At 34.2% G+C, this 12,377-nt stretch overlaps 1 protein-coding gene across 1 annotated transcript in view; it reads left to right on the top strand.

The window, feature by feature from the left end:
* The window catches only part of LOC121327511 (unconventional myosin-XVI-like), a 153,819-nt gene that overhangs the window by 26,455 nt on the left and 114,987 nt on the right, over positions 1-12,377 (top strand). The window contains exons 3-5 of the mRNA XM_041271581.1: positions 3,245-3,315; positions 3,770-3,913; positions 10,727-10,835. Coding sequence (XP_041127515.1) covers positions 3,245-3,315; positions 3,770-3,913; positions 10,727-10,835 — 324 coding nt within the window. The remainder of the gene's footprint in view (positions 1-3,244; positions 3,316-3,769; positions 3,914-10,726; positions 10,836-12,377) is intronic.

The following is a 12,377-nucleotide window of genomic DNA, read 5'->3' as shown; positions in this document are numbered from 1 at the left end:
TATAAAGAGGTATGTGAAAAATACACCAAACAAAAGGGTGGAGCTTGGCTGGAGATGCAATACTGATGTAGTTTTGCCATGCAATGTCATTTAAACCTGTTTTTACTCTGAAAAAAATATATTTTAAACAGTGCATTTAAAATAAACAGCGTGTGTGAAAATAAATTGGACCTGACACACCTGACAAGCACTGAATAAATGGACTGCAAAGGTTTAAGATAGATGTTTTACTTGGTAGAGAAAACATGAACACAACATGCTAGCAGTAGTAATGCATTGCCCATTGTTCTGTCTTTTGCAATAGATTTTTGGGTAACACTTTATATTAAGGTTATAATAGATATATAATAGATGCTTAATAAATATGTCATATAGTGTTTATAAAACATTATAGATGGTTTATAACCATGCAATAGCCATAGACAGAATTATGTTTAAACATCCCAAAGTACAATAGGTGATTAAAAACTGACCCCTTTATAAAACTGTAATACCGTCAATGGCTATTGCATGGTTGCAAACTATCTATAATGCTTTATTAACACTATATTACATGGTTATTAAGCATTTATTAATATTTATGAAACATATATAGAACATTAATAAGCAGTACCTTAATATAAAGTGTTACCGATTTTTGTTGTTGCCATTAGGCTAAATTAAGCATTCTTTATTTCCACATCTTACTGGCTGTTCAGGATTTGATGAAATTCGTGGTTGAACATGGTTTGGATCCTGTAATGAATGTAAATGTATTCTTGTGTAACTCTAGTACACTCCCTCAGATAAGTACATTTGGTGTTGTATGAATGATTAATGTAATCTCTGCACCATTATTATTAGGAGGGTTTGATGTGTTAATTGTTAAGGCCATTAACCTTGTTACCAGTAGAGTTGCACAGGCTTCTATTGTTCAAGTTTCAACCTCAATTTCCATACTGCTGGCAAACAGGAACCTTTCAAACTCAATTATATGGAGATTTGAGCTTGAGTAAATAAAAAAAAAAAAAAACTTGCAGCGTGGGTAGGAGTATTTAAGGCATTGATTCCATTGCCTCTGATTCTATTCTGATTACTTTTCTTATGTTCAGCATATAAAATTGACCAATATCACAGTTATTTTTTCCCCCCGACATTGCATTGCCCAGACAAGGAGAGGTGATGGAGAACTCGTCTGATTCGTTTTCAACATAGAGATGCTTTGAATGGATGTACAGTTATTTTTCTATTTTTTTTGTTCCTATTAAAACATGTATTTTGTTTTTCAAGGCTAAGTTAAAGCAAAGCATACAATATATATTTATTATATTCAGAGTTCTTGATTTCATGGTAACTGAAGGTAGATGGCAGAAGCAATTTCTGTTTGCATGATTAAATGTAGTTTTGATCCATATGAATCTATATCCACATGCATGTGGATCATTTAATAAAAAGGGTTACCAATGTATGGTTAGTTAACTTGTGTACTAAAATTAAACAAAACACAACAGGAATGCACTTACAATTGAAAATCAACAAGGGGTATATGTATAGATAAATAAGGTAATGAGAAAATCAATAAGAGTACACATCTTCACCAATAAATAACATATTTTGTTTTAAAAAACATCTACTTACAAAAATATGCTACATATTTTAATAAGCAAGGCATCTCAGAAGTAGAATGGTGACCCTAGGAAAGCAGTACAACTGAGGATGGGGAATCTGTTGCCAGATAAATTCTATCAGACTACATGCTCACTAATTATCTATGTATCGCTTAATAGAAAATGGTCTCCTCTTTAAAAGTGCTGAGGTAACCCAACAATGAACCCCATATCTAATCACACCCATATCTGTAATCATGTTTACTACTTTTTATTTTGTAAAAAGGAAATTCTGTCACATCTCTCTTATCCATGGCAAGATTCATAGCAGCCTGTAATATTATTTTTTTTTTCTTAGAAGAAAAGTCATTTCTAAACAAACATGTGCTTTTAAAGGGGGTATGTTACACATGGGTAGGTGTAGTTTTAATTGTCAACGGCGCATTTACATGCACAAGTCATGACAGTTTTTCTCACAACCTGTTTGCCATACTTTTCAGGAAATGTGTTGCTATGGAGTTCTGATTTAGGAAAAAAAAAATCATCTGTACTAATGCAGATTACTCAATTCATAGTAATTTAGGGGAGGGGATTCCCTACTAAGTAGGGAAAGAACGGCTCTGAATATAGTTTGCATGGGACACAATATCTCAATGGGATATTCTCTAGTGAACAAATTCCAATCAATAAATAAAAAAAATAAAAGGATGGACAGTAATGCCGAACCTACAGTAAAAAGGAAACCAAGGCAAACAGCTAACCACAGCCCACAGGCATCATTTGACTGACATTTCTGTATAATAAAATCTTTTTAGAGACTCATCTTTTTTAAGGTTAAGCTAGTCACAGGTGACGTGCCAATGAAATACAAAAAGTGCAAAAGAGGATCCTTATTTTTAGGCTGCTGTTACTGTAGGTTATTTCCAATGTAACATGTAATGCATCTCCTTCTAGTGGCTGATAAGTTAATACTGGCATCAGCATAAGACGCATGTTTACCTTTCAGTTACAGAGCTTTCTCTTTTGTTGAATGGTAATGCGTTCATCTTTTAACTGTATGGTTTGCAGCTCGCGTATAGCCTTTGCCTTTCCGTTTAGATTATGAACTAAGATATCAATTCATTACAAATCCTTACTAGCTCTATCATATATTTATATTCTTCCAATGCCTGTACAAAAAAATTGGGACCATTGTAAGGAGAACAAAATGCCATCATTCTGTGGATTCAGTGTATAGGTGTCCTCAGTGAGGATGCGTAATGTGATGTTATGATGCTAAACACGTTCATTACCAGAACCATATTTTGGTGCTTCTATTTAGAACTGTTCTGATTTCATACACTCATAAACCCTCTTTTCTAAGAGAGTGCAAAATTAAATAGATTTGTTAGATCATATATCTTAACCTGTTTCTGTGCCAGGATTTCCTGTAGCTTTAATTGTGAAACAGAAAGAATGCAAACTGAATGAGTAATTAGCACAATTATCAAGGGTCCCAAACTGAACATGACACTGAATAGGCTGACAATTAGTTCGTATTAGTACGTATTTTATTTTAACAACTGACATTGCCTTTGAGGCTTGGGTATTGATGCTTTTTAATAAAGAAAAGCGGGAAGGCAGTAGTTTTCTGCATTCAATTTTCTTTAATCTTTCAGTCCTAAAGCTGCTGAAGGATGGAGCTGATCCCAATACACAAATTTCTTCTGGAGGCTCCCTGCTCCATCTGGTAGGACTTATGATTTTATCTGAGTAAAAATACAATGCAGGAGGAAGCTATTGTAAGTGGGTTTTTTTTTTTTTTTTTTTTTTTTTTTTTTTTTTAAGAAATTCCTATGCTCTTATAGACATATGAGGTAAAAATAAGAAACCAAGTAAACATTGTGTCTAGTGCATTTGTTAGTGTAGAGATGTGGTTAATTATTTGTTAATTTGCCTAATTGACCGTTACTATTCAATCATTACTCAATGACTTTGATTTGCAACCTATGGTGTTTCTATTATGCATATAATTTATCCTGTCAAGACTCCTCACTTTAGATTAATAAACACCTTATACAGTATATGAATGATGTTGTTACCATATAGAATAAAGCATGCAAGTTCTATCAGTACCTTTCCGCTTGCTATTGCAACACCTCCATTTATCACTGCTTAAATCAGACCTTTCTTCATTGTTCTAGTGTGCCCGATATGATAATGCCTTTGCTGCAGAGATTCTGATTGAGAGAGGAATGAATGTCAACCAGCAGGATGAGGACTTCTGGGCTGCGCTGCATGTGGCCTGTGCCTGTGACAATGGGGACATTGTACTGCTTTTGTTACTGGTAAGCAGGATTCACAGTCCTCTGAAAAGAAATTAATTAAAGTAAGGAAAATGGTCTTGTATCATCAGGTTTTTCATCTAGTGCTGCTAGAGTAGGACTCAAATTCAGTTTTTTTTTTTTTTTTTTTTTTGCAAATCTCATTTCACTGTTTTTCTATTATGCAGTATTGTTAATCAATGAATCGATACATTTGTTTTGGGAGAAAAAACATGATGGTTAATATGGTTAAAGAGCAGAGCTATTAGGTTTCACTGGTAAGATCATTGTTTAGGGGATAGTGGAAGTGAGTGAGATGGATAAAGGTAGCCAATACATGTGTCAATCTGGAAAAAAGCTGCATCTGTATTATTATTATTAGGCTTCCAGGCCCATAGGGATGGGAACCCTATTGTAACTGCTGTGATTTTCTTCTTCTTCTTCTTCTTCTTCTTCTTCTTCTTCTTCTTCTTCTTCTTCTTCTTCTTCTTCTTCTTCTTCTTTCCACCAACAATTGCTCAAAAACTGACGAAATTTGGTAGGATGATAGATAATTGTTAATTGAACATATGTCGTAGGTCACATAGTTTGGCCGTCATAGTAAAAATGTAAAAATTCGTCTTTCGAAAACCACTTATTACAGAGTGCTGAAAGTCGGTATACTTGTTGAGGGATAGTTCAAGATTAACTGGTATTCATAAGGAGCTGACAGGTTGCGTGGTAAGGCGGGCACGCTACATGATGTCATAATCACACAGTACGGTCGTCATAATCACAAAATACAAAGATATTTTTCTGCCAAACCGCTAGTCCGATTGAACCAAAAAGTGGCACATATGATCCTAGTATGGTTGTCTTTAAGATTTGGTCAAGGGAAGTTGATACAATAAAAAACATGGCAGCCACGTTGGATGACATCATCAACTTACAGAACTGGCTAATAAACTCCTTGTAGAGTGCAGATCGGGCCATGGCTACTATGGAACACATATAGCAACCCATTTATGCTCTATGAAAAAATGTCATTGCCCATGACCTTTGACATCTCCTAAAGGTCAAATGTAAAGCTGGCTTATAACTCTTGAGAGAGTGCAGATAGGGTCAAAGTTACTATGGAACACATATAATATCCCATGTATGCTCTATCAAAAATGGTCATTGCTGTGACCTTTACTCTCTCCTAAAGGTCAAATGTAAAACTGGCTTATAACTCCTGAGAAAGTGCAGATAGTGTTATGGTTACTATGGAACACATATAGTAACCCATGTATGCATTCTGCACTATTTGCTAGTGTTTGGTACTGGTATTGGCATTCTGCACTATTTGCTAAAGTGTTTAGTACTATGGTACTGGCATTCCTCACTATTTGCTAAAGTGTTTGGTACTGGTAGTGTTACCGGTACTGAAAGCCGTAAAGTTGCTGGCAACTCTAGTGATTATTATTATTATTATTATTATTATTATTATTATTATTATTATTATTATTGTTATTTTGTTGTTGTTATTGCTGTTGTGACACGATAGGTGGCGCTGCTGTGATCACAGTAAACACATGTTATAACAGTGCCCTTATGATGCAAAGTGCCAACCATAAAATCTTCTATTCCATACATGCTCTACTGTATTATAGTAATGCCTATTTCAGTACTAAACAAGGTCACATAAATATTATAATCTTCCCATAGAAGAATAGTCTTAGGTTTCTTGTGGGGGGAGGTAAGCAATGAGAGCTTTGCACAGTTTGCACATTAATTTGGAAGCATTCTAAAACAAAGACAAAAAAGTTATTGCCTAGAGTGGTTTACCACTGTATATTAATGAATGACACTGTAAATGCCATGTACATTTTCACCACCAGGTTGCTTGATCACTGTGACTGCTTCTGCCAGGGTTTGAACCTCCTTCCCTGAACACTTCCAGTTAAGAGTAAAGCCTATGCTCAAGTCCTCCAGCTGGTAGTGCATCTGCGTAAACATTGGTACACTTCATGCTGAGGCTCTGCATCACAGGCCTGCAAGCCTGATTCCTCAGTCAGTCACGAGTGGAATGCCAGTGAGCGGATGTGCCACATATCTGGAGCTTAGCTGGGCTTGTTCCTTAGTGATGGGTTTGTTTGTGATTCTTGTGGGGGTAGAGATGGTTTTGATAGACTGATGCTTATTGCAAAGTTGGCAGTAGATTAAAAACAGGGATTGGCAAACATTAGCCATGGCTCAGTGAAGATCTGAAGGCGAGTCGACCTGTCTATGGGGAAGTGTACCACCAACCTTACCCAGTGCGATCAGGAGGGAGATTTACAGCATTGATTCTTTCTCTCTTTATCACAGGGTGGAAGGTGGATCAAGGGCCCTTTTCATACATGAATGTCAGATCTGGTTTGGGTTTGGTTAAAACACTGCATAAAGGCAAAATATTCTAATTCCTTGTCATACAACAGTACAGATGGTGTATAACATTTTGAATTTCAGTGGTCCCTAAAGCAAACAGTGCTAATGTCTAGGAAATGTCAATAGTGCATCACCAGAATTTTTATAAAATGTATATTCATTTAAATATATTTCTTACTTATTCTTATGTTTTTATTTATTTATTTTACAACAAATATAATGTTATAGGGTCACTGCTGTTATTACATTTGTCTTCAGAATGTCAAACCCTGCAACAAATGTATGCTGTATGTCATACTGTCATTTATTCTACAAGCATCTGACAAGTGGTCAGGTGTTTTGTGTTAATTTGAACACTAATGAAATTAAGGTAATAGCACTACTAGCAAGTACATTTTCCTCTTGACTACATCATCAATGAAAACAAACAATTGTAAAATCTCCAGGTGATAAAGAAGTGGTTTGGCTGTCTTGAGGAATGTGCACTGTTAGCTATCAGCTTGCTCTCAGTCTGACAGAAAACAATTTGTGGCCATTCCACATAAGCCAATGTATTTTTATATAATAATACCCAGCTAACAAAAATGATCAAACACATGGGTGTTGAAATAATGCATAAATTTACCTCTTGTTAGTTTTTGTTATATTACCATAGTAACGGTTACGATTAAAATCTTGTGTTTCTGTTGGTAATAAAAGATAGCTGATTCGATGCTATGTCCCGGCAACACAATCAATGCTGATTAAAGGATTAAGAGAATTAGAAAACAGAACAGATATTTATTTTAAATAGATAGGTAGACTATAAATAATTTATCTCCATATAATATATATCTATATATGTATATATATATATATATATATATATATATATATATATATATATATATATATATATTAATTTTGCTGTAAATATATGGCTCCTAAAATGGATGAGCAAGCATGGTTCGTGCCACATTCACGGTGTCACAAAGTCACTAGTGATACGATTAAGAGACTGCATAATGAAATTGCATTACGTAATTTCTTAAGAACAGAACAGGTTGGTCGTACGTATTATAAGTATAATATATATATATTATAACAATATATATTCCTATATAATATATATATATAATATATATAGAATTAATATAATATATTATATATATTTATATATATAGATATATATATATATATATATATGTATGTGTGTGTGTGTGTGTGTGTGTGTGTGTGTGTATTATATATATATATATATATAATATATATATATATATGTGTGTGTGTGTATATATATATATATATATAGATAGATAGATAGATAGATAGATAGATAGATAGATAGATAGATAGATAGATAGATAGATAAAGATATAGACAGACAGACACACACACACACACACACACACCAGTGGCGTTGCCACGATTTTGCCAGTTGGTAATAATTAGGGCTGTTAATAAAATCAGATTTAACTTTTGCAATTAACACATACATTTTTGGGAGATTAATTCTCTAACTCAAGGTAATCACACCCAATATTATTTATTTCCTTAGCACATGTTTGTTGCTTTTAGTTACAGCATTACAATACAGGGCTCAATGAGAGTTGTTCACAGTACACCATGGTAACGATCTCTCCCCCTTGATCCAAGACACCACCAAACTCTCTTTCTATTAACTATAATTTCGTTATTGATCTTCGACTTGGACGTCTCATTGCACATCGGTTTGAACAGTACATGCACACACTTTGTCCAATCAAATGAGTTGAAAGCTTCATTTGGTGTAAAAATTATAGCACTCTGCCCGATCACAACTAATTATGTAATTGACTTTTTTTTTTTTTTTTTTTTTTTTTTTTAAGTGTGCTTAGACGGGCAGCGTCTCACGGTGCGGTTAAGGGGAGCCTGGGTTGTTTTTCCACTGCAGATTGAGCCGAGCTACTGACATCGTACGCAATGAAAGACAGTTATTAACAGTTATTAATTAACTCACTTTTCCAAAAGATGCACAAACAAATGGTGTTCAAAAATATATAGACCAACAGTACAGCTGTGTCTTGCATTGCTATATTTTGTAAATATATTTAGGCATGTCTTTATAATCAACATAATCAACAACACATTTTACTGATTATATCGACTTACTAAAGTTAAATTAGGTCTGTTAAAAAGGAAAAAAAAGAAGGTTTTAATTTTCCAAAGATATCTTGTTTAGGGATAGTTGTTTGTTCTAGTTTTTTTTTGTTTGGGTGCTTAAAAAATATAATCTATGTGAGGGCAACTAGCACCATCATTGTAAATATGGTGCAGCTGTACAGTATTTCGTTTGTTGCTTGTATTTTTTTTCTTCTTTATATTAATATAATAAAGGTCAAGGATAAGAAATCTGATAGAATCTTGTGTTTTTGAGTGTGAGCCAGTGTATAGCCAGTGGAGAACCACCCGTACTCATACCGTACCGAGCCCTCATGGGTCGGATGTGCCAGAGGAAAATTGGTATAAGACTAACTGTTCACATTCTACACATTTTCTATATGGTCCCTACCAAATTTAGCAGTCGCTTATTTTAAATTACTTTTTATAATACAAATTCACTTAACATAATTTTTTTTTTTGTGTGAATTATTTTGGTGACCTTCCAGGGAAGAAAAATTTGAATAAGGCGAATTGCCCTAGTTTGAACAGCTGAGGAAATTGATATGCATTAACTTCCGCATTAGTGTTTTTGTGCTCTATTTTACTACTGATCCTATGCTGCATTTTGAATTGCCATAGTCACGCATCAGTGCCATTTCCATAAAGCACAGAAATTAATGACCAGCACAAAAAAACATGCATTATCCTTGCAGGCAAAAGGGGAGGTGTTGAAAGCAATGGATAATGCACCACCATATAAGAAAAAGAAAGACATTGCTTTCATCATTTTTATCATTCCCTCAAACAGTTTGTCAACCTTTCTGAAAAAAAGAAATACAATTATACAGACCTATGAACAGCAAAACTGGCTCAATACCCTGATATTCAGGACGCCCTGCTTTTGTGGGTTTTTGTGGTAAAAATGCCTGTGATCAGAATGGGTCAGGCAGATTTCAAGTTCAATAAAAAAAATTTAAAAAAATTAAAAAAAAACTGTCTGTATGCATTTGGCTTAGATTCCTAATTTTTTTTGCTAGTCCCTTGTGCCTAATTTTCTAAGTAGGTAGAGTTTTCTTTTGGTTAGTTCATGGGGGGCTCTTTCCTTTACAAGGCAGTGGCATCTTTATTAAGAACACTGAAGATGGGACTTGAGGTTGGATGGAATTACTGTCAGCACAAGAGGATGGCTTTTTAACCTCTGACCTGGAGGCAAGCATGCTGGCTACTGAGCTGTCAATGCCCCTATCCTAGCTATCTGGAAAATTATATTGTAAAAGTCACGGGCATTAGTTTCAGTCATTTAAAAGAATAACACATCTGGGTGCCTTGGTTGAACTGATGGAATACCAAGATGTTGGGAAGCATACAGATGAGATTGCACACATTGCATTGTTAACAAATAATATACAAACTGTACAAAGTCACACTGTACTGTTGCTTTATGATGTGTTTATCTGAAATGTCTGGGCCATTATTATTGGCACATTAACAGGCCCAAAGTACTGTAAAATGTTTAGATGTGTCTGTCAGGTCAGAGTTTTAAAAACCTGGAGTTTGTTTAGAAAAAATGTAATCAATGGCATCCACAATATTAGAGCTTGCATCTTTGTAAGAAATTATTGTAAAGTACACTTTTGCACACCTATTCATATACATCATTAGGGAATTAGATCTTATCATTCTACCACTTGACAATTTGTCATTCACAAGGAAGAGAAAAGCACCACATAACAACACAGGATGAATAAGAAATATTATACACTGCAGCTATACTTGGTGTGACTTTTTGTGGAAAATATAATCTTTCCAAGTGTCAAAAAAATGAATGGTATCAGACAAAGCAAGGTTTGGGCATATGGCTTAATGTAAGATTTCCATGGCAATCCCAGTATGCATTTCATTTGTTTTTGCATCTGTATTGGTGTCAAAATGAAATTAAAGGTATTGCAGTTTTTTTTTCAGTTTTACCATGGAAGATGTCTTTAAAATACTTTTCTATATACAAAATGAAGGATAATTAAATAGTGCCAACATTGACTATTATAATACAATTTACCTTTGAATGCACATTAACACTGTACCATAGTTTGTAATAGTTTATATATATAATATATATATATTATATATATATATATATATATATATATATATATATATATATATATATATATATATATATATATATATATATATCATGTAAAAAGATCAATCATGTAACAAGCTGAGGTAATAGTATATAACTTCATTTATTATGCATTCCATCATGTGCATACATAGCTGTGTTGGGGATATGTTAATGTGTTTCCCTTTCTCCATCTACATCTGTAGGCTGGAGCCAATGTGTTGCTGCAGGATGTCAATGGAAACATTCCACTTGATTATGCAATGGAAGGTACAGAGTCCAGTTATATTCTTCTCAAGCATCTGGAAGAGAATGGTAAGAGTCAGTAGCATAAATACTTGTGTTGTGGTCCAGAAATATGGGCATTTTGCTTGTCGTCAGAATTCCTGAACAGTACCTTTAAAGTTCTCTTTGCTCAACATTCGTCTACAATTTTATGTCATAACTAATTGTCCTCTTGTGTAATAGGGGGAGGTAGAAGTACAATTATGTCCAGCTGTTCTCTGATCAAAAGTTCTTGCAAGGAGACAGGATCACTGTCTGTATTAATCTATATGGATAGTTATAACATCAGACCAGTTGGAATCATTTTGAAGATGTGTCAGTTGATTATACTTAGAAGTCTTAGAAGTGTGGTAGACTGCTGTTCAGTTTAAGAATAGTTCAGGGATATCAAAGTTGATTTTATTCATAAAAACAGACTTAAAAACAATTGTTTAAGTGAAAGATGCCCAATCACTGCTTATTTTTACTAGTCCATATTGCAAAAACGAATGAGGGATGCCACTAGATTTAGTGAAGTAAGAATCATTATAAATCCACTGGTGCAATGCATTATATCAATCTGCTTGTCAGATATATTAGTTATGGCTGACTCAGCAACACAGCAGTAAACCAAATGTTAACACTTACATATAGCAAGTGAAATTAAATATCGATAGAGATTGATTTGTTTGTTTGTGACCGTGACTATGTATTACATTGGATAGTGCAACATCACATCTCCACTGTCTCTTGTCGTTTACATCAATATGTATGAGTGGAGACCTACAAGAGCCAAAGCACATCTGCCAGCTTGTGCATCTGTTCAGGTTTCTGCATAATATTTTTTTATTTTAAAATTTATTTAAAATATATATTTTTTTAAATAGGTTTTCTGAGGTCTAACGTGCAGAGAAAACATGCTGGGAGTGATACAGGCACATTGATTTCTGACACAGGCTTTTCATATCTGTTTGCGGATACAATAGGGTAGTATTTTAATTTTGAAAACAGCCTATTGTAGGTGTCTATTATAGGCCTTACTGTGTTCTCCAGTTCATGTATCCCTGTTAATTTCAGTACAAACTACTACAACACAGTAATATAATTGCAAGGAACAAATGCACATGGATTACTGATCGTGCAACAGGAACTTAAAAGAGAGACACTATCAGTGTCTTACTACAAGGCATTTGCTGGAAATATAATGGGCAGAATTTAAACATGTAGAACCTCTATCGTTTAACATGGGAATATAAAAAGAATAGTCAGTGAGCTGCTGAGACAGCTTATGTGGAGGATAAGAAAAATGATTCTGTGCACAAGGACAAAGAATACTGCCGCAGGCAAAAAGAATTGACAAAAAATACATGCTCAGTAATTATCATTTGAGTAAATCAACTGAATAACCAACAGAAATGTGTTGGCTATGAATGACCTATTAGGTATCATTACGATTGTTAGGCTGTATTTGTTGATTATAGAAACAAAATACATAGCCTTTTGCTGTATTATACAAGTAAGTAAAGGTAGGATGTAGAATAAATAAGCCAGCAGGAGCAAGGTACTTTATGCAGTTTGAGGTTAATTATTTTA

This window comes from Polyodon spathula, chromosome 15, assembly GCF_017654505.1.
Source record: "Polyodon spathula isolate WHYD16114869_AA chromosome 15, ASM1765450v1, whole genome shotgun sequence".
Taxonomy (NCBI): Eukaryota; Metazoa; Chordata; class Actinopteri; order Acipenseriformes; family Polyodontidae; genus Polyodon; species Polyodon spathula.
This window is presented reverse-complemented; position numbering and strand designations above follow the sequence as displayed.